This window comes from Camelus bactrianus, chromosome 6, assembly GCF_048773025.1.
Source record: "Camelus bactrianus isolate YW-2024 breed Bactrian camel chromosome 6, ASM4877302v1, whole genome shotgun sequence".
Lineage (NCBI taxonomy): Eukaryota > Metazoa > Chordata > Mammalia > Artiodactyla > Camelidae > Camelus > Camelus bactrianus.
In genome coordinates, this window is record NC_133544.1 from 71438070 (window position 1) to 71465469 (window position 27400).

The window sequence follows — 27400 nt, forward strand, 5'->3', positions numbered from 1 at the left end:
ACTTCCTAGGGCTAGGGGGTTGGGGGAAAATTGGGAGTGACTGAGAGTGGGTACAGTGTTTTTCTCCCGGGTGAAGAAAATGTTGTAAAATGGATAGTGGTGATGGGTGCACAATTCTGTGAATACACTAAAAACCACTGAATTGTATGGTATTGTTGAACAGTGGCCCAAAAAGTTATGTACACACCTAATCCCTGGTCCACAGGAAAGTTACCCTACTTGGGAAAAGGGTCTTTGCAGATGTAATTAAGTCAAGGACCTTGAGATAAGAGCACCCTGGATTATCCAGGTGGGCCCTATATTCAGTATGTTCAAAAGTCCTTATAAGAGAAAAGCAGAGGGAGATTTGAGATGTGGCCACAGAGCAATGAAGCCAAAGAATGTCAGCAGCCTGAGAAAGTGGAAGAAGAAAGGAAGTATCCTTCCCTAGAGCCTCCAGGCTCGCTGACACCTTGATTTCAGACTTCAGGCCTCCAGCACTACAAGATGATGCATTTCTGTTTTCATCACCTGCTATGGCAACCACAGGAAACTAACACAGGTATATAAGATATCTATCAATAAAGCTGTTATTTTAAAAATCAACCTAATAATTATGGGTAAATAATTTGGAGTTTCAGAGAGTACAGTGAGAAATGTAGTGATACTGTCAACACCTGGAGGAGAAATATTAAACATGATGTAGAGGAAGGAGGGACGGATGAGAAACAGATCTCAAAATCCCACACGTGAGATGAAGAATGGTATGACCACAGCCCCAAGCCTTCGCTAGTGCCCGTCCTTCTATCCAGAGTGTTCTCCTTCTTGCCCGTCCAGTAACTGACCACTCATTCTTGGAGGCTCAATTCAAATGCCACCTCCCCACCTCTCCAGTGTTTATCCTTCCCTCTATAATGTTGCCATGTACTCTGTTGGAAGCTCTTCTATTATCCTTGTCCCACTCTGCTACGATTATCTGCTTAAGTGCTTGCCTTCATCAATAGACTAGGGAATAATTCAGAGGAGTGACTCTTTCCTACTCACCTTATATCCTAGAACAATGTCCTTAATGAACAGGTACGATGGAGCCCTGGAACAGTGGTTTGAATCATGGCTACATAACAGAATCACCCAGACCCCATCCTCAGAAACTGACTTTAAAAAATACTGATGCACAAATCCAATCTCTAGAAATTGACTGAATTCATCTATAATGGAACCAAAGCATTAACCTGTTTCAAAATCTCATCAGATGATTCTAATGTGCAGCTAGAGGTAAAAATTATGGCCTGAGGGATGGGCTCAGTATAGCTTAACATGCCAGGAAGATTTGAGGCAGATGCCAAGGAGAGAGATCCGAAAGCACAGATGATCCCATACTGGCTATGCGTTTCTCCAAATAAAATATTAACCATGAAAGAATAGAGAACTCAAGCTAGGACATGCTTGCTTTCAGTGGCTAAGAGGAAGGCTACCCACAAGAAGGACAATAGAGATGGCCGGAGAGATAAGAAGACATCTGGAGAAGGTAGTATCTTCATTAACATGAGACCTAAGAAGATAAAGAAGGGTTTGAGCTGATGGGAAAGACACTTTCTGATATTATTTTCACCACCACCGCATATGCCAGCATTTTTTTTTACAATCCTAAAATAGAGTGACTAGTAAACCATCTAGTCCAGATCTCCTCACACTTGAATGTGCATACAAATCACCTGCTGGGGGCCTGATGTTAAAATGCAGGCTCTGATACAGTAGGGCTGGTACAGGGCTTGGGACTCGCATTTCTAACAAGCTCCCAGGTAATGCCAATACTGCTGGCTCACAGATCTAGTCTATGGTCAGGCTTTTCAGTGACTTCTTCATTTTTTCATTTTACCCAATTTCAACGAAAAAGGAGAATCAGAAGTTCCCAATAATTGACAAAGTGATAAGTACATTATAATTAAATATCAAAACTCTCCAACATGCTATTGTTCACTTTATACCACTAAACAAAATGATAGAGAAAGTAATATTTTATAGTACAGAAAATAATCATGAGTAAATATTTTACATGAAAAGTCTACCCCAAGAAGAAGTGAATTAAAGAAAATTAATTGAAATTAACTTGAAAAGATAAATTCATCAAATATAAACTTACTATATACTAAGGTTTTATATAAAACTGGAATTAATACTAGGAATTTCTAATATGGCAGCTCTGATATTTTGATCAAAGAAACTTTGGAGGAAGGTTGATTAAGTTACTAAGAACATCTGAGAAGCAATTACCCTTGGAAAAATAATTTAACAAATAGTAACTAGGAGCCCTAAAGGCACACACTGTTTGAGAGAAAGAGAACTCCATAAAAACGATGATGAGTTCAACATTTCCCTAAGAGCAGGCCAAAATATTTTTTAATGGAAAAAAATCGGCTGATAGTGTTATTTTTAGAATCTCATTGCTCCACTACAAACCAGTAAGACTACAGCTCAACAATGAAAACCTCAAAACCATCTAGTTCTCTTGAAACTGTTCAGGTGGTATGAGTAATGACATATACTAACACACACCTCCTTCAAACCACTGTAACATCTGTCCAAAAGTCAATCCACCTGTAATCAGCAAGTTACAACCAGATCTTCTGATGGGCAGAATTTCAACATGAAATATATTGTGATTGGAAAATTGTCATTATAGCACTTGTCCACCTGAGGACCCCAATAAGATAACATAATTAGCTTCCTTACATCCAGACTGAACCCCGTATTTCTCAAATATGCACAGCAAAATCTTGTGGCTTGCATTAATTTGACAGACTGAATGCACCATCCCTGGGACTCTGATTTCAGTCTGGCTGGGGCCTTGGACATAGTTATATAAGCAAAAAACTCCCCAAATGATCCCTATGTTCACCCTGGTTAGGAATAATGCTCTGGTGGCTTGTAACAGTGCTTCTTAAACTTCAGTGTTAAATATCATGGGGGAATCTTATTAAAGTGCAAATTCTGATTCAGTAGGTTTGGGGTGGGGCCTTAGGCCCTGCACTTCTAACGAGCCCCCAGTGTTTGCACAACACTCTAAGCAGCAAAGGCTTATAACATGCGATGGAAATCATGTGGTCCCAAAGGGCCAAGCACATGAGGTAGAAAGGGCCAGAAGGGAGCCACATTTTCCAGGACAGTATATGCTCTTTCTAAAGGGAACATCTGCTATTCAGCAATCCTCCCCAGTGGAAGGACCTGCTGATTTGTTAGAAAAGTCAGAAATTCAGGCTTTTATGGGAAATCTCCTGATGAAATGTTAAATACTATATAAGCCAACCAGGTCCAGTCACTGCCCTAATCATTTTATGTAGATTTTCTCATTTGATTCTTATTTCATTGCAACACTACAAGGCAAGTACTAAAGCCATGTTATCTTACAGATAAGGGAACCAAGGTGGAGAGGAGAGAGAGATTAAGTAACTTGCATAAGATCACCTGCCAAGAGAAGAGCAAGGATTCAAACCCAGGTCTGTCTCACCCAAAGCCCATGCTCCTAACCACTAGGCCAGATCATGCTGGTGGGTGGATGAGCCAGGCATCTCTCTCCTTGTCTAGGTTCTAGCCTGGACTCCTGCCACTTACCTGGACTCTCTTAACTTTGTCCTTTGGGTAATTAATTTGCTCTTTGGTTTTACATTCTCAGTTTCAATTTAGAGTGACCAATTGTTGGGCTGTGTTGGGCTGCGTCCCACAGGCCTGCAAACTTTATAGCTGCTCAGCCGCAAGACCAAAGAAAGAGCCTGGAGACAGCAACAGAGACATCCACGATTTATTGGGAATCTTACAAGAGAGAACCAAAAGGTACTGCCCTATTCTATTTTTGTTATTTGTTAATCATACTTTCCTCTTTATTGTATGAATTTCTGTTGGTAAGCAGCTCAAATGCTTGTTGGGAAAAAGAGAATACTGTACATGCCTAGATGCCTTTTTGCTTATCTGCAAAGCAGTTCAGTATGAGATAATTTGATTAAATACTAGACTAACCACAGACCTGAAGTGCCAGTGCACTCAGCAATATCTCTCAGGCTGATGAGATCAAAGATCACTTAGTCTCCTCACACTTCAATGTGGAGGAATTTATAGTGGGGATGCAATCTAGCCTCACTCCACCTGCCACCTCTCTAGAATAAGTTATCTGATCAGTGAGTTTAGGGGAAGAAATGGCACACTCAGGTCATCTCTTCTTCCAAGGGGCTCAGCAACCCCTGCCCAAGGGTGCAACTTAGGATCAGACCCTGACCCCAACAAGGCAGTGGCAGCCTCTGAGCAGAGAAGAAGTCTTGTCTTATACCTGGCAGTAGTTCTAGCCCCTCCATCTCCAGCTTCACCTTCTACCAAGGTGACAGCTGTCAGCAAATCCTAAAGAAACATGTAACTTGGGTCCACCACAGATCCAGCTCTCCTACCAAAGGCCTTGGATACACACGGTCTACATAGGGCTGCTCCCACATAATCATACCCCTTCAAGACCACAAGCAATAACTGTTTTACCTACAGAGGCAGAAAAAACAGAGGAGCTACTCTCAATTGAAAGACAAGAGAAAAAAACATGAAAGAATAAAATATTAAAACAGAAATAAACAATTTATCAGATAAAGAATTCAAAACACTGGTAATAAAAACGTTAACTGAATTAGGGAAAAGGATTGACAATGAATATCTTAATAAGGAATTTGAAAATATAAAAAAGACCAAGTCAGAAATGAATGATTCAATAGCTAAAATAAAAAAAAAAAACCATACTAGAAGGAATGAATAGTAGACTAAGGACACAGAAGAATGCATAAGTGATCTGGAAGATAAAATAATGGAAATCACCCAATTGGCAGAAAGAAAAACAAAAAATTTTTCTAAAAACGTAATTTAAGAGATCTTTGAGGTAACATTAAGTGTACCAACATTCACATTATAGGGGTCCAGAAAGAGAAGACACAGAGAAGGGGATCAAAAATGTATCTGAGGAAATTAAGTCTGAAAAATTCTAAAATCTGAAGAAGGAAACAGATATCCAGAAAAAGAAGCTCAGAGAATCCCAAACAAGATGAACCCAAACAGACCCACATGAAGAGATACCATAATTAAAATGGCAAAAGTTAAATATAAAGAGAAAATTCTAAAGGCAACAAGAGAAAAACAGAGTCATATACAAGAGAATTATCATAAGGCTATCAGCTGACTTCTCTGCAGAAATGTTGCAGGCCAGAAGGGAGTGACATGATATATTCAAAGTGCTGAAAAGGGGAAACCTGAAACCTAGGATACTCTACACAGTAGTATTATCATTTAGAATGAAAGGAGAGATAAAGAATTACTCAGACAAGCAAAAACTAAAGAGTTCATCAATACTAAACCTACCCTATAAAAAAGGTTGAAGGGTCTCCAATAAGTGGAAAAGAAGTAAGAATCTATAGGAAAGGGAAAATCCCACTAGGAAACGCATATATACGGTAAGGATTGAGGATCAACCACAAACTACTTAAAGGTCCAATATATAGACTAAAAGACAAAAATGTAAAAGCAACTATGACTACAATAAACAGATAAGGGATGCATGAAGATGTAAAATATGACAGCAAAAACATCAAATGTAGAGGAGGGCAATGAAAATTGTAGATCTTTTAGAATGTGTTTGAACTTAAATAACTACTAATTTAGAACAAGTAGGCATAATTACAGGTCAACATATATGAACCCCATGGTAACCACAAATCAAAAACCTACACAAAATAGATACACAAAAACTTAAAAGAAAGAAACACAAGCATACTACTAAAGAAAATGATCAAACCACAAGGGAAGAAACAAATAAAAAAGAAATGAACAGAGAAGAAAACAAGTAAAATGGCAATAAGTACATATTTATCAATAATTACCTTACATGACACTAGACAAAATGCTCTAATCAAAAGATATAGGGAGCCTGATTTGGAAAAAAACCAAAAGACCCTTCAATATGCTACCTATAAGAAACCCCCTTCAGAGCTAAAGACACACAAAGACTGAAAGTTAGAGGATGGAAAAAGATACTCCATAAAACTAAAATGATAAGAAAGCAAGGGCAGTAATACTCATATCAGACAAAACAGACTTTAAAACAAAGGCTATGGAGAGGGAGGGTATAGCTCAGTGGTAGAATGCATGCTTAGCATGCATGAGGTCCTGGGTTCAATCCCCAGTATCTCCACTAATAAATTAATAAATAAATAAACTTAATTACCTCCCCCCACTAAAAAAAGAAAGAAAACAAACAAACAAACAAAAAGGCTATAACAAAAGACAAAGAAAGTATTATATAATGATACAGGGATCAATACAAGCAGAGGCTATTACACTTGTTAACATATATACACCCAATATAGGAGAACCTAAATATATAAATCAAATACTAATAGACATAAAGGTAGAAACTGACAATAATACAGTAATAATAGGGTACTTTAATACTTCACTATGTCAATGAACATATCATTCAGATATAAAGGCAACAGTGATCTTAAATGATATAATAGGCCAGTTGGACTTAATAGATATCTACAGGATAGTACATTCAAATAAAGCAGAATACACATCCTTTTCAAGTGCATATGTAACGTTCTCCAGGACAGATCACATACTAGACCACAAAACAAGTCTCAACAAATTAAAAAAGATAGAAATTATTGCAAGCATTTTTTTCCAACCACAACAGCATGAAACTAGAAGTCAGTAACAGAAAGAAAAATTGGAAAAGAACAAACACATGGAGACAAACAACATGCTACTAAAAAACCAATAAGTCAATGAAAAAATCAAACAGGAAATCAGAAAATACCTTAAAAAAATAAAATGGAAACACAACACTCCAAAATCTATGGGATATATCAAAAGCAGTTCTAAGAGGGAAGTTAATAGAGATTCAGGCCTACTGCAAGAAATAAGAAAAATCTCAAATAAATAGCATAATATACCACCTAAAGGAATTAGAAAGAGAAGAACAAAGCCCAAAGACAGAAGAATGAAGGAAGAAATAAAGGTCAGAGCGGAAATAAATAAAATAGAGACCAAAAAAAGAAAAAAAGAAAAGGAAAAAAAAAGAAAATATCAATGAAACCAAGAGCATTTTTTTGGTAAAGATAAACAAAATTGATAAACTTTAGCCAGGTTCGCCAAAACAAACAAACAAACAAACAAACAAAAAAACCCCAGAAGATCCAAATAAACCAAGTAAGAAATGAAAGACGAGATAGAGAACTAGTATCATGGAGATACAAAAAAAAAATCATAAAAGAATACTATGAACAGTTATATACCAACAAATTGGAAAACCTGGAAGAAATGGACAAAGTTCTAGAAACAGACAGTCTGCCAAGACTGAATAAGAAGAAACAAGCAATTTGAATAAACCAGTCACTATTAGTGAAACTGAATTTATAATTTAAAAAAATCCCAGAAAACAAAAGTCCAGGACTGGAGAGCGTCACAGAGAAATTCTATCAAACATTTAAAGAACTAATACCTATCCTTCTTAAACTATTCTGAAAAATTGAAGAGGACAGAATACTCCCAAATTCTTTCTCCAAGGCCACCATACCCTGATACCAAAACCAAAGACACTACAAAAAAGGAAAATTACAAGCCTATATCTTTGATAAATATAGATATAAAAATCCTCAACAAAATATTATCAAACTGAATCCAACAATATATAAAGAAGATCATGCATCATGATCAAGTTGGCTTTATTCCAGAGATGAAAGGAAAGTTACACATTTGCAAATCAATGTGACATACCACATCAACAAAAAGAATGGTTAAAAGTCACATGATCATCTCAACAGAAGCAGAAAAGGCATTTAACAAAATTCAACATTCATTCATGATAAAAACTCATCTAAGTAGGTATAGAGGGAAAAAATCTCAATATAATTTATGAAAAAGTCACAGCTAACATCATACTCAACAGTGAAAAGCTGAAAGCCTTTCCTCTAAATTTAGGAACTAGACACAGATGCTTACCCTGGGCACTTCTACTTAACAGAGTATTGGAAGTACTAGCCACAGTAATTAGACAAGAAAAAGAAATAAAAGGCATCCAAATTGGAAGAGAAGTAAAACTGTCACTATTTGCAGATGACATGGTACTTTATATGAAAACCCTGAAGCCTCCACCCAAAAGCCATTAGTACAAATAAATGAGTTCAGCAAGGTAGAAGGATACAAGATTAGTACACAGAAATCTGTTACTTTTTCATGGACTAAAAATGAACTATCAGAAATTGAAAGTAAAAAACCAATCCCTTTTAAAATCACATCAAAAAGAAAAAAGTACATAGAAGTAAACTTAAACAAGGAGGTGGAAGACCTATACTCTGAAAACTATAAAACACTGATAAAGGAAATTGAAGCTGATACAAAGAAATGGAAACATATTACATGTTCATGGATTGGAAGAAATAATATTGTTAAAATGGCCATACTACCCAAAGCAAACTATAGATTTAATGTAATCCTTGTCAAAATACCTTTGACATTTTTCATAGAACTAGAACAAATAATCCTAAAATTCACATGGAACCACAAAAGACCCCAAATTGACAAAGCAACCTTGAGAAAAAAGAACAAGGCTTGAGGTACCACCCTCCCAGACTTCAAACTATATTACAAAGCTACAGTAATCAAAATAACTTGGTACTGGCACAGGAACAGGCACATAGATCAATGGAACAGAATAGAGAGCCCCAGATATAAGCCCATGCACCTGTGGTCAATTTATCTATGACAAAGGAGGTAAGAATATACAATGGAGAAAAGATAGCCTCTTCAATAAGTGATGCTGGGAACACCAGACAGCTACATGTAAAAGAATAAGATTACCATATTTTCTCACATGATATACAAAAATACGTCAAAATAGATTAAACACCTAATTGTTAAGACCTGAAACCATGAAACTCATAGAAGAGAACATAGGCATAATATTCTCTTACATAAATCCTAGCAATAATTTTTTTGAATCTGTCTCCTAAGGCAAAAGAAATAAAAGCAAAAATAAACAAATAGGACCCCATTAAACTTAAAAGCTTTTGCTAAACAAAGGAAACCATCAAGAAAACAAAAAGACAACCTACAGAATGGGAAAAAATTTTGCAAATGATATGACCAAAAAGGGGTCAATATCCAAAATATATAAACAGCTCCTACAATTCAATATCAAAAAAAAAAAACCACAATAAAAAAAATGAGCAGATCTGAATGGACATATTTTTCAAAGAAGACATACAGATGGCAAACAGGCACATGAAAAAGATGCTCAGCATCACTAATTATCAGAGAAGTGCAAATCAAAACAAAAGGGGATTTCACCTCACACCTGTCAGAATGGCTATCATCAAAAAGTCTACAAATAACATATGTTGGAGAGGATGTGGAGAAAGAGGAATCCTTGTACACTGCTGGTGGGAATGTAAACTGGTATGGCCACTATGGAAAACAGTTTGGAGTTTTCTCAAAAAACTTAAAAACAGAATTACCAAATGACCCAGCAATTCCACTCCTGGGTATATACCCATAAAAAAATAAAAACATTAATTCAAAAAGAAACATGCACCGCAATGTTCCTAACAACACTATTTACAATAGCTAAAATATGGAAACAACTCAAGTGACCATCAACAGATGAATAAGAAATGTTTATATATCACAAATGAATATTACTCAGCCATAAAAAAGAATAAAATTCTGCCATTTGCAGCAATGTGAATGGACCTAAAGAATATTATGCTTAGTGAAATGTCAGACAGAGAAAAACAAATACTATATGATATCACTTATATGTAGAATCTTAAAAATAATAAAAACAAATGAATACAGCAAAACAGAAAGACTCACAGATACAGAAAACAAAGTAGTGGTTACCAGAGGGAAGAGGGAAAGGGAGAGGGACAAATTAGGGGTATGGGAATAACAGATACAAATTACTATGTACAAAATAGATAAGCAACAAGGATATATTGTACAGCACAGGGAATTATAGCCATTATCTTGTAATAACTTCTAATGGAGTATAATTTGTAAAAATACTGAATCACTATACTATACACTTGAAGCCAATATAATATTATAAATCAATTATACTTCAAAAAAGTGAGTGATTTCACACTAGAAGGTTTTAATACCTCTGAAGAAAATACTTATTTTCAATACCACAATTGAAACTGGTCCTCAATGTCATTAGGTTTGGTCTCTTTTTGAAGTTTTATCAACTCTGCCTTTTTGAAGCAGAATTTTAATACTTGTAACAGACCTCAGTTCATCAAGGAAAAGAAAACTACATATCAATAATGTTTGCAATTGGAAAAGAAAATGATAAATGATTCTTCTCCTTCCTGTATGCTTATAGAAATCTACTCTGAGTCACATTCACATGTATCTGTTTCCTGAGAAAGGGAGGGAAAATAATGTAACCAGCTGACCACACTGCAAGTCTTCATTACGGTTACATCTTTAAAGGGCTTTTGCCAAGAAAACTGGCTTAGTATTCGGTTTTCGTATTCACTTTTGCACAAAGTACATAATGTACAATTTAGTATTTTAGAATAAATTAATTAGCAAGTTATTTTAATAATTATAAATGCTAAGTGTTAGTAAAAGGAAAACTCCGGCTTCAGATATGCTAATCATGCACTCAAAATGATAATGTAGGACCCATTCCTTAAGGTTTATTATCTAATAAACAGAAAATAAAATATGGTTCACATATTCACATCAATACCATCTTAATTGTCCATACTCACAGGGTTGTTATAATCTATACTAGGCTTATTTGGTGCCATCAGAGGCAGGTTTTCTGAAGTTTTAGGTAAGCCACCATAGCTTCTTTCCATTAAGTCACATTAAGTTCTAGTTCATTCCATTTTGTCATATTCTACTCAGTGACAGATATACATCAGTGTGATTCCTACTAATATGGAGGTAAAGTTATACCTTAGCAAAATGCTGTTCTAAACCCCCACATGCACTGACTCCATGGGAGTGAGACCCCATATAAAATAAATCATCACACTCAGTTAGTAAGTTCGATTACAGTAGACAAAGAGGAGATGCAGATACTTTCTAATAAAAACTTTTTGCCCTAAAAGAAAGAAAATTCATTGCAATTTTAGAGTAGAATGTTATCATAGTTTATTTATTAAATGAAGATCCTTGGTGGGAGATGGCAGACCACATCCATTTAATAGAATCTCATGCTGTAAGTGAACTCTGCTCCTGGGTTAAAACTGTATAACTTGTGGAATTTCTTTTTTTTTTTTTTTTAATTCCAAATCTTTATATAGAAAGTGAGGCTTGCATAATTCTTAAGTGATACCACCTGCTTTCACTCATAATGTAAGGAATAAATGTGAACCATATTTTCAGTGTATTATTCTAAAACTGGATAATTTAAATTCCTTTAGTTATTAAACAGGCACCAGATTTAAGGCAGCACTTTGCATGTCACAGAAGATGTAACAATGAATCAGAAGAAGATAGGATCTCTGTCCTCAAAAAGGTTGTACAATTCTAAGTAGGAGATGTGTTTGTGTGTGTGCGCGCACACACGTCTGCACACATATAACAATGTCAAGGCAGTGTGTGTAGAATGATCCGATGGAGGGGCCAGTACTCTTGGATATTCAGAAAAGAAGTAAAACTTTTAAAAGAGAGGACCATGGAAGGTTACACTCAGAGAGTATGGGGCTGGAATTCAACTATGATTGAAGGAGTACCTGAACATTCCTGAGAAGAAAAGGGCCTGAGCTACAGCAGAGGCGTAGGAAAACACTGAAAATCCTAAACCCAGATTAGCTATAATTTGAATAACATTTAGGGTACTAGATAGGGTCTGACTAGAAAGAGAATTCCAGGTCAGACTGTGGAGGCCTTGAATGGCAAGTGAAAGAATTCAGATTTCATTCCCTAGGCAGTGGAGAGCTGTAGAGCTTTCTGAGCCAAGGTGATCAAAGCTGTACTTCGGAAGAATTAGTTTAGGTGGTTGTCAATGACAGGAGAGGAGGAGGGACCACAGGCAGGGAAGCCTGATCAGTTTACCACATTGGTCTAGGTGAGGGGGTCGGAAGAAGGAGGGATGGGCATGGGAGACACAGCAGGAGGAGAACAAACACTATTTGAAGATTGGAAGTCGGAAACAGGGGAGAGGGAAGATTCAATGATGACTCAGCTTTTAAGCCTGGGTGATTGAGGAAACAGAAGTCAAGAGGAATATCTGATTTGAGAGGCAAGGATGAGGAAATCATATGGAGACCATATCCAGATGGAGATATCTAGCAAGCAGTTAGAAATACAGGACTGAGGAGTTAGTTCAGAATTAGTAAATTATAGATTTAATAGATAATGGATAGACAGATTTAATGGGCAATATCTTTTAGAGTAATCCTCATGACAGAAAAAGTTGAAGGTACTTAAATAAACTGACATCAAATACAACACATAGTGTTAGACTTCTAACATAGATAAATAATTGAATATTTGGTTATGTCAAAAACTGCCCATAGTATTTGTATCCTGCACCATTGAACCATTGCAAGATGCACCATTGGATCAAAAAAAAAAAAAAAAAACTGACAACATACAAGCTGGGATGGGAAGTTAGCATACAGATTTTAATACAACCACGAAGATTTATGGCATTTCAAAAATTCATTTCTTGGAACAAATTTTCATCACTGAAATCTGGAAGCTGAAATACTAAGCAAATCTACTCAATTTGCATCCTCTCAAACTAATTTTTCTTTTCCTCTGAAATTGACATTGTCTTCTGAGTAACTATCAAAAATATGTATTAGTCACCATTATGAATAATGTATTTCATAAGGATAACTCAACCTTGATCTCATATGAACATTAATAAATGTTATGTTAGCATGTTCTTAGTTGACTCCATCTGCGACTTTCAAACATACCTCCTTATCCTCTCTACCTTACACTATAAGACCTTTTATTGAGATGCTTAGTAAGAATTATTTACCAAAACACACATTCTCCAAGCCTCACCTGGTTTTGGTTTCTCTGGAGAGCTAAGTTTCAGACGTTGGTCTTCGGAAGAAAGGCTCACATTGATGCCATACAGTGGATCATCCAAGAAAGAGGGTCTTTTCAGTCTTCCAATGCCAAGAGTCTTCGACATAAAATAGTCTGTTGTGTCACTAATAACCTTGTCCTCAGAAAACTGGAGGCATCTCATATTCTCTGCTTCAATGACAAGAGCTTGTGACATATAATGCCCTGTCAAGGCTTTGGTGAGATAGTAGCCTCTAGATGTTTCACATTCTGCATTCTCATGCATATTTACATCTTCCACCTCAGTGCTTTTGACCTTTGTTTTTGACCCATTTTGTGACTCAGAGAGAACGGATCTGGAAAGCTGGGGAAACTCAGGTGTGATATCCACAATGTCTTTCTTTTCTCCTTCTGAAGACAGTCTAATTATGGATTTTTGTTTGAATGTGCATTCATCCAGAAGACGCCTTAACTGTTCCTCAGAGAGAAGTGATGTTGAATCTAACTGATGAAACAAACCAAAAGTTTTCAGTCAACTGACTGAGTAAACACATTTATTTTTTGTTAAGCTTCCAGTAATACAATATAAATGCAAGTGCCAGGAAACCCTTTAAACAAAACATCCAAATTGCAAAATCATTCATTTTAAAGTATCCAAAAGTGCAGGGGAAATGTACAGCATGCCCAGAGAGTAAGTTTAGACTCAGTCACACATACTAAAATCCAGGGGATGGTCCCACAACACTGGTGCTAATGAATTAGTACACCAAATTAACCATGAACACTCTCTCTACACATAGAAGTACCTTGAGCTGAAATGGAGATACTAGAAGAGGATCTTCAATTTTGTAAATCTTGGGACATCAAGCAGGATAGTAAGTAACCACCTCCTGGAAAGGTAGCCAGGAATCCTGGCATAATCTCCAGTAGGTGTTTCTCTGTTCCCACCACTACTCAGTGTGAATCCTATCACCACCCAATTCCTTAACACAGGCAAATGGGGCAGATTCTACCCCTGGGGATTCACCACTCCTATGTCTGTCTACAACTTTCAGCAGACAATACTACTGAAGACAGAAAAGGAAGGGTGAAGGGGTGGTGCATCCTGAGATGCACAGTTGCTTCAATGCTACAGGTCTAGCCAGAGGCCAGGGGCATTCCAACAGCAGTGCATTCTGGGAGGAGGATTAGATCATGCACATTTAATCTCTGCTTGTAAAGGTTATCTGGGCTGATTGTTTCAACCAAGATCTTAAGGATTTTAAAACTTTTTTTCTTATTCAGTGATGTTCTCAGGAAATAAATCAAACAAAAGTATAGAATCATGTTCTATGAGAATTCAGCTGAACAGCATGCCACTTGAATTGCAACAATGTCAAAAAGGAACGTGATTAAAATTATTGAAAAACACCGAAAAAAAAGTCTCCCTTTATAGAATCAGTACTGTCTGTGATTTACATAGTAGATTATGTAGGAAAACACTAACCTCCTTTACAGGAAAATGAATTTGCAGATAACAAGAAGCCCTCATAAGAAAAACTAATCATGAAGTAATGGCCTTAGGTTCTACTTCAGTAAGGTAAAACAATGCTATTTGCCTACTTGGTAGTACACAGTAAGAATTAACCAAATATTCTGCATATATAAAGTACTGGCAGGGGGACCTATTATTAGGACTAGTATAGCTAATTCCCCATTATTGTGTAATGCTTCTAATGCAGATAACAACAACAACAAAAATAGTATGTGAAGCGAATTTTGTATCATGATTTTAAAAAAATCATACGTTTTTATATTATATTTAACTTCCATATAGTAAAAAATTAGTTTTCATAGTGGCAAGTACCATTATGAGTTTGAGAGTAACAAGAAATTGTCTGGAAATATATCCTTAATAGTTATCTGGGATTCAAAGTTCAGGTAAGTCACCCCACGGTTAACATACCTATCAAAAAGTAGGGGTTGAATTTTATATTAGCAAATCCTACTTTTAATCACTAGACATTTCAGGCATCCAGATGTAGTATTTTATCAATTAATTAGGAACATTCTCTTCACTCTACTATGTAAACCTCGTCATCCAGAAAATGAAGGCAGTCATTGTATGGCACTAGATAACTAAAATATACTTTCAAAATCTGCTTATATAAAATGGCTTATAATGAGTAAGCAATTCCCTAGGACTTAGAAAAAGTCCACTGAGTGTCATCCTCAGCAAACACCCAAACCAAAGGCTTAACATATAAAATTTCCAGACCCTAGAAAAAAAATCAGTCCATATGGAACAGGAGGGTGAGGGATTATGGAAGGAGGTTGGGGGGGTTGCGGGGGAGGTGGGAATAAAAGAGGTGGAACATTGGTAGATTATCTGATATGTTTGTTCACTTCCCCAAATAATATTGATAGGACAGACGCTTGGAAATCCTGATGATGTATTTAGCTAGATACATAGAAAATTAAGTAAAAGTAAAAAATAAAGTAATTGTAAACACTGGGAAAAACAAAAACCTATACAATAAGAAAGGAAAGGTAGTTTTTCAGTTGGATATAAAAATTAAGCAAAAGAAAATAAGATAATTATTAACTCTAGGACAAACAAAAGGACCAGAAAGAACTATAAGATACTACTTTCTTTTGCTGTAAATAATGTTTACACAGTCATCTTAATATAAATAGTGATGACTGACTTAACCAAACATTGTGATTACCTATTTTAGAGAAACGGTAGGAGAGAGAAGGGGTGTTTGGAGTGGCAAAGTTAAATCCTTGGCTACCATTACAGGAAGTCAATATGTAATTGATATACTACTACAGTACCATTGTATTATTGATATGAAACTTTAGGTCATTGTAAATTGATATAAAACTGTTCAGTTAGGAGGGCAAGCTGTTAAGAAACAATGTAGAGGTAAACAGCAGGGGAAAATGTCTAAAGAAGTTAAAAGTGGTTGACTCCAGAGAGCAAAACTAAGAAGTGGGGAAGAATGGGGCAAGAAGCTGCCATTTTTGTTTAAAACCTTTTCACATAATTTTTTCTTTAACTATATTATTACCATAATAAAAATTAAAATTAACTTAAAATACAAAAATAAAAGTGATCTGAATACATTCAAAATTTTAAAATAAAAATTAATTTAAAACTAAAAATCTGAAATATTAAAATGAAATTCCCACTGGTTATATCTTCAGACATCAGAAGCAGATCCAGGTTTTATATAATCTTAAAGCAGGGAGAGGGTACTTCTTTAAGAAAAAGAATACAAAATTGCAAATAGAAAATCGGTACAAAAATGACTTACTTTTTCTTTCAAATATGAAAAGGATCACAACAAATTATCGGAGGCTTGGAAAGTCAAGTCCATCTCTTACATTATCTCTTTAGGTCATTCACCAGAAATGCTTATATAGAAATGTTTCCTGATTGCAATGCAGCTTCCTCTCCCCACTTGAGGTTCATACAGGCGAGGGGCCCTGAAGCTTAAGCTGCACTGGCTTCAGAGTATATCTGCTTCTAAGTGCTCCAAGTTAAAGCATAACACATTTGAGTCTGTGTGTACACAGAAATAAGCTCAACTACAATCACCCTGATCCTCTGGGGGAAGCAGCCTTATGGGAAAGAAACACAAAAGACCAGAACTTGGGCTTCCGTCCAAGCTTTGCCACCTTGTGCATGTCACCTAAGGGACCCACTTCCTGCAGCTGTGAAACACAGAATTGAAGAAGATGATCTCTACATTAACTATGAGCTCTAACATTGCTTTTTATGAATAACTACTCTAAAATTTAAAAGAAATGTAAGAATAAACTGTTCTATTGAACTTAGGGAGTCACCCAGGCAGAATTTATGAAAACAAAACAGTAACAAAAAAACTTTTTATTTCTTTAATTTCTTCACAATACCAATCCTGAACTCAAAAAATAACTAAAGATTCTCTGGTCTCAAAATATTATAAGTAAAAGTGAACCAAGTAGATTAAATTGCTCAAGTTAATTTCATTACAGTGTTTCTGGGTAGTAATACATCAGCACCTTCAACATGAGCCATCTTTCCCATCTTTGACTCTGCAGAGCCTTGCCCACAGTACAAATTCAATAAATCACTGTGGTGGGAATCAAATAAATTAAGGTTGCTGAGTGTTCTGAAATGGCCGAGTACTACATTGATATACATTATTTACAAATGCTGAACTGGACTAAACTAGAGCTTATCACAAACATTTCTAATGACCCTTGACAGTTCAGGGGACAGTAACCCACACCTTTCCTTCAGATTGCTTTGAAACTCCTGAACTAACTCAGGAGCTGAACTCATAACTGAACGATTCACTGTGCCAGCATCATCAAGTAACCATCTGTTCAAGTCTTCACCTCAAACTATTCATCTTTCATGCCAGTTCTAATTTTCCAGTATTTCATAAACAAGTTATTATTCATGCTATTCCTGTCCATCATAAAATGCATCATAGTCCATCTCAGTCCTCATTTGTCCAGACCAGAGCCCAATCTATTTTCTCCCCTTCTATGAAAGCCCCTCTTTTCCCATCCTCATTTTAGTAGCCTTTTTATGAATCTTCTTTCTCATTTTAGCCAAAACACACACACTCCATAGTCAAAGGGTAAATGTATTGGATTCTCTCATCAGGAAAAAAGTGGAGAACACTTGTGGTGCTAGTTCTCGTGCAACTTGCTGGTTGGGTTGGCACTCCCAATGGGGTCTTAAGGAATAGTAATAACTAGCATTTACTCAGCACATACTTGGGCCAGACACTGCTCGAATGCATCTTACATGTATCAATTCCTTTAATCTTCATAACAAACCTATGCAGCAGATACTGTTGTTATTCTCATTTTATGGATGAAGAACTGAGGCAACAAGAAATTAAGTAACCTGTCCTCGGTCATCCAGCTAGTAGGTGGTGGGATTTGAATCCAAGCAGTCTGAGGTCCAGAGCCTCTGAGCCTAACCATAGCCTCTCACTGTAAATGAGTCCTCCCTCTACCATTCTCTAAGTATCCTTTTCCCAACTGATACTCATTTTTCTGTCCATTCCATCAAATATAAAAACTCTTCCTGTAGATTATTTCACTCAACTGTGGATTTTAGTACCCAGATTAGCTTAGTATCTTACTCAGATTTACATGGTCTCCTCTCCTTCAGCTCATTTCAGAAAAAAAGACAACCCCAGCTCCATTCCCAGGGTGCCCACCATTTATACTTCTCCACCCAGATAAATACCAGTTTAGTGTAGGAGCTAAATCTGATGGGAGTGCAACTTGTAATTGCTGGAGATGGATCACAGACTGTGTATTACCTCACCGTCAACCCTGCCTCCCCACCATGCTATGTATCTGGAGTTTCTGCAGCCATAAAAATCTCGTTATTTGGCACTGGATTTGTTGACAAGGCAATCAAGATTATAATTCTTGTGGAGGTAACAAGAAAGTCCAACATTATAAACCAGCAGAGGCAATTTTGTCCTTTGATGTAAGTGTATGTCTGATGTTGGGGTGTTTTCTTCCCCCACAAATGCTGAGTTCCTCAAGACCCACCTACAAAGCCAATACAATTATCACAAGTGAGAGAAGGATGGAAAGCTGGAATGTCCTAAATGATTAACAACAAGAGGACGGATGTAAACAGCTTTCGATGACATCAAGTTGTACTTTAAAATAAGCAACTAGAAAACATTCCACCCTTTGCTTAATTATTAGTATGTAAGTTTACAACTCTCTACTGCAGCCACTGCTAGTAACTCCTAAGAGGTAGTTTATTTTGGTCAAGGTTTTTTAGCCATAAGGAACAGAAATCTTCATCTCAAACAAAGGTGGTAGTAGGCAGGCGATGAATTCTTTTAGCCTCTGCTTCTCTGGAAAACTCTGTCTCAGGCAGTAGAGGTGAGAGTTGATGTAGGATCTAAGAAGTCATCTCATGGATATCAATAAGCAGGAAATAGAGTGCAAACAGCCCGACTAGGGTATGGAGATGAGAAGCCACCAGGAACCAATAACATGTGCTTCATCCTTTTCCTACTGAGTCCCTGTGGTCTCTTAACTCACTGCTTGTCCGATGCATCCTCCACTCTGCAAACCAGCTGTCTCTGCTTATTAATGGTTTCTGCTCTCTCACAACCTCAGCTGGCCTATGTAGCATGAATTAACTCTGGTCTGCATTCAACATGACCTTAAGAGTCTGGCACCCACCAATGATTGACAATGGTCTCTATGTCTATTAGTGCAAATTTTCAAGCAAGGTAACCTAGTTGGTCAGTGATCAGATGATGGACTAACCATGTCAGTTTCAGGTGTTCGCCACTAATCCAGTCGAGGATCACGTGGAATGAACTTGGCCTCCCAAGGGGAATTTCCCAAAGAAGACATGAGCAGAGCAGGGACCCCAAAATAAATATACCACATTGTTAAACTAAAATTGCTATTAATTAAATGACCATCAGAAAGGACCTGACACTTAATTAAGTTTTATAGCCAACTAAAGGATTAAGAATCAAGGTGTTGCCAAATTTCACCAATCTCATTCAATTTGAGTACTCACTGAATAGTTAATTGGGATATAAAAGTAGAATTCATTATCAAAAGATATTCACTTGTGGACAGAATAATAAATCCAGCAGAATGACAGAGCAGCACTTTCAAGTCAATATGCTCCCAACTGGCTCATATAGACTCAAGAGAGGCATGTAACTTGCTGTGGCTCTTTGAGATTAAATAAGTCTGAAAATCATTGGGGAAAATCATTAGTGTTGCTTTCAATGTCAGTATCAAGGGTGCTAAGGATTCACAGAAGGAACAGGCCTGTTGGTCCTTCCTGTCTTAGCTCCTTCCTCTGTATCCTATCCATCCATCTTCCTCTGTTACACTGAGCCTACTTCAATCACATAAAAGCAAGTCTGGAAAGTACAATTCTCCTAGGAAGCCACAAAAGCCCTGGGGGCCAGGCAAGATCTGGTATCTTTTTATCCAGATTAGTCAGAGGTTATCCGGCCAGAGGAGAATCTGAACTCTAGTCTAAAGGGAAGCAGAGGTCATTGCCAGAGAAACTATGTAAAACATTAGGAATGAGGGCTGAGGCAAGGTTGTAAACAGGAAAATGAGTCAGCCCCAGGTCAGAAGCCAGAGGATCTGTGGAGAGAATAAGAGAGTGTGAAAGTGGTCAAGATGCGTGGCTGTGCAGTAAGTTCATAAATGTTGTGGTGGTGTTGGAAGCCTGGCCTGGCATGTCAAAGCACCCATGCAGAACAGGACATCTCCCTCATCCAGGCCACCTATCTTCCCCAAACGACTGGGTAAGGAAGGACCTGCAAGAGTCTGCCTGGTGTGTTTCCTCTGTGAAAGGCTGCCTAGCCTGTGAGCGATCTGTGATGCTTCTTCTCAGCCTAGATGCCAGAGCTGGTCCCCATGGCATTAGGAATCCAGGCTTTCTGTTTCTAAGAGGATGAGAAGGGTGGGATGCCAGCAGGATCCCAATGGATAAAAGGGGACACAGATGGGAGAAAAGAGAAGCAGGGTATGGAATTCTCCACTCCTCTAATTTGAAAAGGTCAGAACTCAGCTTCGGTTGGTGACAGAGTCAGAAAGGTGCAGATGAGCTCAGAGGACTTCATGACTTCAGCTTCCAAAAGGGTGATGGGTGAAAGGGGGCTCTAACTTCCATTTGAGTGGAAAGTTATCATTTGAGGATTGCCAGCAGTTGCTGTTTTCTAGCAGTAGATACAGCAAGTCCATTTGAATCAGATTCCCCCTGTTCTGAGTAAGTAGCTGGAATGGACCTTCTGACACACATCTATCGCTTCCTTTCCAGAAACGAGGCCTGGGTTCCCACTTTGCAGCTGGAAGGAGCCTGGCACCGTGGCCCCACATACTCCTAGCGACCAGGAGGTTGTCGGAAATGAGGTGAGCAAATCTGTATACAGAGCATCTTTTCTGGTCCCTGGGGCCTGGACCACCCACCCATCCCCCATTCCCTGGGTAAATACACCCTGTGCATCACTTTAGAGCAACTAAGTCTCACTGCCACAAGACTGCTGCTTTATTGGATACTGACAGTTATGAAAATCATTTGCATGATCTTCCTTGCTCTCAGTTTGAAAAGTATTTTTACTATGTAGAGATAAGTTGGGTCAAGGCAGGTCATGATGGGGTCAGAAGTCAAGAAGGCCATTAGCTATTTAAATGCCTTTATGTGGACCACAGTCCAGATCCAGCCTCCCACTTTTGTAGGAGGTCAGCTGGAAAATGAGTCAAGGTAGAGGAATTTGGTATCATCAGAGCTGAAAGAATGTCTATATGCCCACAGATACTTCTCTTAGTATCATCTAAACTTCCCATAGAGGAGAAGGTGACCTCAGAACGCTGTCTCTGGGATCTTGAACGTGAATTTTCCGGGCTAGTTGGAGGCAGTGGTGCTATGGCCAATACAGGATCACCCCCAAGAGGGGCTCATTGCAGGTCAGGTCAGGGGAGTGTATCCAACAGGTGTTAAGGAAGGTAAGTGATCACTACTCACACCCAGTCCAGGAGGTGAAGGAAGAGGCCACCCACTGCTGCTGAAATAAAGTGGAGATATGGCATGGCCTAGAAGGTAGTAGCTGGCCTGTCGATGGACTGGACAAAAAGCCTCCAGGCTCTGACCAAGAGGATTTCTGCTTTCCAGAGACATGGGCCTCAGGCTCATGATCAATGCCACATTCATCAGCTGCTCTGAGGCCACCTCTTCTGCCTTTTGCTGTGAAGTATCTCACTATTGCAGCACTATCAGAGAGAATACTCAGCTGGACCCCACCCACACAAGACAGACCCTTCAGAGAGATGCTCAACTCTGGGAACTGGAAAGGGAAACAGTATTTTCTTGAATGGACAAGACACTTCCCAGCAGCACAAACAAGCCCAGAAGCCAAGCTGCACTGGCATTAAAATGCTCCAACGTGACTGTATTCAATTTATCCATCACCCAGAGCTGCGCTCCTGCCGGTAGCTGGGCTGAGCAGATATAAGAAGGCTTGTGCTGCCCTGACAGCTGTGGATCCAGGTATTACTACTGATGCCACTACCCAGCCCCTCAAGTCACCCACAGGCACAGCACGCCCCTCTTGCCTCCCATCTAGGGCTTCTCTATTGCTGCTGAACTGTGAGTTGCTAATGAGGTGTGAGACGGTCAGCTGGCCACTTCCAGACTTGTGCAAACTAGTCTGCCCTTTGAGCAGGCTTTGACCCAGAGGGGAGAAGAGCCAGTGAATAAAATCCTTTCCCTTCATCCCCCTAGAAGGACTGCCCCGAAACACAGTCACCCATATGGGTTCTCTCTGAAGCTGTCCCTCCAGATGGAACAATTAGCTATATTTGCTGGCAAGCGGTGGCCAGCTTTTCTTCTCTCTTGTATTTATTCTCCCACCTTCTTTATCTCACTCCCTTTTTCCCCTTCTGCTTCTCTGATGTTGCTTTAGCCAGTTAAGCGGATATACGTTTTGCAGGCTCTGCAGTCCCAGACTTACAATAAGCAAGAGCCTCCAAGTCTGGGCAGGGCTCCGGAAGTGGCAGCTTGAGCTGCACAGGGTGCGCCTGGAAGCACCGGGCCAGCAGCTCCACCCCAGCCTCTGTAAACTGGTCAAAGGCTCTCAGGGCGGAGCCAGTTGGGTGCAGACACTGCAGAGCCAGGGCCAGCAGTGTCCAGGTCATGGGAGGCAAAGTAATGCTTCAGGATCCTTGGGGCTCATGCCTTAATAGCTGATTCCAACTGGCACTGCTGGATGGGAGCAGCAGAGCATGGCCCAAGGGGCAAAGTCAAAGGAGAAAACCCCTTAAAGTCTTGGGAGGACATCTGCCCAGGGCAGCCAGAGGTAGCAGAGCTGGAGGGAGAAGATGAATTGGAGCCAAGGGGAGACAGACAAGGTCATAGCTTAGTTTTGAGCGTCAAGACAAACAGAAAAAAATGACAAACATGAGGTACAAGAGAGGCCACGGTACGGCATTCAGTACTAAGGCAAATCTACTGCAAAGACGGGGAGGCCTGCCTTCATTCTGGGCGGGCAGAGTTCAAGACCAGGCCTGAGCTCTAAAGAGTGAAGCAGAAGCACACACTACCTTGTCAGCAGTCACTGAGGGATCAAAATGAGGGGCTGGGCGAGCCATGCAAATATGTGACATTCCTCTACATTCCTTTTTTTTTTTCAATTGAAGTACAGTTGATTTACAGTGTTGTGTTAACCTCAGGTGTACAGAAAAGTGATTCAATTATACATATACATATATATTCTTTTTCAGATTCTTTTCCATTATGGGTTATTACAAGATATTGAATATAGTTCCTGTGTTATACAGTAGGACCTTGTTGTTTATTTTATATATAGTAGTGTGTGTCTATTGATCCCAAACTCCTAATCTACCCCTCCCTCAACATCTCAAATCTGTCTCCAGCATCCTTTCTCCATCTTGTTTTCCCACAGTCATTCATATTCTATGTGGTCAAGTCCCCCAAGTTAAGTTTTCCTTAGGCTGCATGCTGTCTTTTTGAAAAAAAAATCAGAAACTCCACAGATGGAGAGGAAATGCCCTTAACAACAGCACAGAGTAGAAGAGGGAGGCTGATTTTTCTGAGCTCAACCCCCAGCTTTCTCACTCCCAGCTGTTCCATACCATATGAGGCAGATGACTTGATCTCTCAAAGCCTCAAATGTCTAAACAGTAAAAGTGAAACACTAACAACTAGCTGGCTCCTGACAACTGGCTGTGAGGAGTACTAACCTCCAACAATGTACAATGAGCACAAGATACATGTGTGAAGCTAGCACTGCACCATGTGTGAAGATGCAGAGGAGGGAGGACTTTAATGCTACAATGTGAGTAGGAATGCTAACCTTCAACTTGAGAAGCCAACAGCAGCAGTGGCTAGATGACCCCATTTATGAAGTTACCAACTGAAGTCTGTGTGATCCAAGTTCCAGTGACCCCTACCCTTGAGGGTCTCTCTGGGGTACCAGGAATAGAGCTTTGCAGATGATGTAACAACCAGCAACTTGCAACAAGTGAACTGTCATGCATTCTCTAATGGATTCATGTGGAGGCTTCAGAGGACATCAGATGCCCCAGAAGAGGGCACATGTGAGGAAAAGGCTGGAATGTCAATCTCCACCATCCCAGGAAGAAGCTTATACTTCAGGGCCAACACTATTAGTTCTTCAGTACCAGAAAGTACTGCAGTAATTGGAAAGTACCAGAAAACTACTTCTATCTTTGCTCAAAATAATCAATGTCAGGACAAGATGAGTTCTGTGAAGTACCAGGATGCAGGTGAGACAGGCTTACCCTGCACTGTGTAGGCAGCATGCTTTTCCCTTCCACCAGTGCCCCTCCTTGCTCTGCTCCCTTCCCTGAGGCCTCCTCAGCCCTCTCCATATGAGCACATACTCCTCAAAAAGTGTATTCAGTTCCAAGCTTTTTAAATGTCCTATTGCCCTCACATCAAAACTTACCTGTCCTGAGATGTGTTTCCTCATGACCCTCCTTCAGCCTAAGCAATCTAGGTCCACGTATAACCCTCCCAAGAAACAAGCTCGAAATTTACAGGAGCCTCTTCAAATCAGAATGACTTAGTCCAAACGGGTGACTGGAAGAATGGGAATCCAGGCCCCACAGCTGGATGGGAGAAAGATATTTGGGAGATATCATTTTTAGCAGCCTCCAAGAAGCCATGCAGTTAGGCCTAGAATAGCTCTACAAATGATCAGTCCTGTCAAATCTCAACAGATCTGATTTTCCGCTTGGGTGTAAATCTAGCGCCAGAAAGTTAACTCCACGTTTAACTTGTTAATCAAGGAGAGCTTTTTCTGGTCACAAATGGGTTACCTGTAGCTTTTCCCAGGGTTGGACAAGGAAGTTTTACTCTGTCTAGACATGTATTTGAAACATCTAATTATGCCTGTACATTCTGTATAACACACAAAGCCGATGTCATTACATAAACATGAAGCTCCCTGTTCATATTGCTGCTCAGTGAGCTGTCCTTTCACATTTGCCAACCTGAAAGTGAAATCATGCCACCATGGAGGATAAGGATGATATACTGTGAACAATAACTTCCTAGCTTTGCCATAACCCAAATTGTGGGAGTTAAATTCTCTAGAAATTAAACAAAAAATCCATTTAGTGAACTGGACCTAAATTTATAACAATCTAAATAGCTTGAAGCATATTCTCTCTTAAATGATGAATTTAATTTTCCCTTCCACATAGAGCAAGAGGCCATATGAGGGAGATAACTCTTTCCACCTCCCTCCTTGGTCATCAGGTCCTACATTAGGCAGGTGACTTGGGGTGTGGATTTGGGGTATGGATAGGGCTGATGGTCAAGGACTATTCACCATATACCAATGATGTCAACATACATTATTCCATTCCATTCTCCCAACTACCTAACGAGGGAAACTGGAAAATTGTTCTCCGTACTGAATAGATAAGGAAACTAAGGCTCAGAGAAATTAAGTATCTTGGTCTAAGGCCCAGAGATAATAAAAAGTGAAGCCCCAGTGTAAAGCCAGAGCTTTTCATACTCCTAATTGTCTTCACACAGATGCTCAGAAGAGTTTGTTAAGCTGCATTTTCCAGGGGGAACACTCTGGCAACAGCATGGTATCATGACATGCCCCTTCACACTCTTTTACATTGGAAAATGTTATACAGCAGAACAGCCTAAGAGAGCCCCCTCTGCTTCATGAACTGGAGGCAGAAATATGAACAAGAAGCCTCTTCCAGTGGGTGACAGCTGCCCCCTGCATCCCCCAAACCTGGAGTGCCAGATTACATCAGTACAGCACCCCTTGTGTCTGCTCTTCCCTGACAGATGTTAAGGTTCTCAAGGCTGGGACCAGGTCCTCTTCATCTCTGTGTCCCCATGTCTATGACACAAGACAGACACAAGGCAAAGTTTTGTTGGCTACACAAAGCCTTCTTTGGGGACTCCTCCCCCTTTACAGTGGCACCTTCTCTATGAACTCAGTGGTTTTAGTCTGTCCCCTTACTAACCAGTGGTCCCAGGAGATAGCTGGGCCCCTCTTCTCATCCCTGTGTCCTGTTCCCTCTGGATCCTGCTCTCCCAACATGGCTTTGGAAAGTAATGGTTTAATCAATTAAAGAATCTTCACTTATTCTTTGGGAATACCAGATAATAATGCTTTAACTCCTAAAGAGTCCCCTAACATTTCAGATGCCAGCCAGGATAGACAGACAGACTAAGTGGTTGAAGGGAGCAGGTACTTCTGGTACTCTCCATATCACCCTCCAAAGGCTATGACTCACCCCACCTGTGGACAAGGGTGATGCTCACAAGTACTGTCCCCACACCGCCACCAACTTCATGCCCACTGACCAAGGAAACATGCTTCAGATTCACAAAAATTCTCAAATGCAATAAAAAGCCTATATTCTGGGCCTATCACTGTGATAGTCACTACAAGCTTGACACAGAGGTTTAATTTGGTCAGCCATAAAAATAGAACTGAATAATAATCAGTCTTTGATAGTGGTAAGGTCTAATTATGGAAATCTACTCATATACTTACATAGAGACCCTCGCAAGCATGGGAGAAAACCATTCCTTTTTATAAATATTTATAGAGAAGGAACCTTCTCAAAAGGGTCTTTATTAAGTCAATAAACACTTCACATTAACAAGGGAAAATAGGATTCCCACCTTTCATAGGATATATTTTCTAATCATGCCATGCTAACATTCTCTCTTTTGATCTCCAGTAATGGGCTGGGACAAGCTCCAGTCTCTGTTCCAGGTGGAGGCACTGAGTCACTTATTTGGAATGGAACATGGAATATGGATGGTATCGAGACTGACAAGTACAATGTATGGTTGACGTGGTGGTGCTGGAAACATCATCTAATTGAATATGTTAAAGTATCTTGGCTGATGAAATAGAAAAAAAAAAAGCACACAAAGCCTAATTCTTTGTACTTTCTCATTCTACGATGTAGAAAATACTGTCTCGAAGTCAGACAAAATAATGAACAGACTTTACCTCCTTTAAGTCAAATTTCAAATTAACATTTTAACTGCAAGTCTACAGGATAAACACAATTTTCCCTAAGGCAATTAATAACAATTAATTTAAGGATGACAGGATGAAACACAAAATGTATAAAAATGGAAAAACAGGGATTCAGGAAGCAGATTCAGATAAGGGCTTCCCATTCGTTGGATGTAAATTCCTTTACTATAATGATCATTTTTAATGCCCCAAATCACCCCCCATATAGACCATCCTTATAGAAATTCCAAAACAATGGACTGACTTAATAGATTAAGTTTTTTAAATTATTAAAATGCATTATTTAACTG

At 39.0% G+C, this 27400-nt stretch overlaps 1 protein-coding gene and 1 long non-coding RNA gene across 8 annotated transcripts in view; one reads left to right on the forward strand and one right to left on the reverse strand.

Annotated features, from left to right (window-relative positions):
* The window catches only part of FSIP1 (fibrous sheath interacting protein 1), a 174699-nt gene that overhangs the window by 2547 nt on the left and 144752 nt on the right, over positions 1-27400 (reverse strand). For all 7 annotated transcript variants that reach the window (XM_045524383.2, XM_045524386.2, XM_010965126.3 and 4 more), the window contains one exon: positions 13039-13549. In XM_045524383.2, the coding sequence (XP_045380339.1) occupies positions 13039-13549 (511 nt within the window). The remainder of the gene's footprint in view (positions 1-13038; positions 13550-27400) is intronic.
* Positions 20117-27295, forward strand: LOC141577815 (uncharacterized). Its single transcript, XR_012507283.1, has 3 exons — positions 20117-20345; positions 20861-20952; positions 26803-27295. It is a non-coding gene; the product is annotated as an uncharacterized LOC141577815 (long non-coding RNA).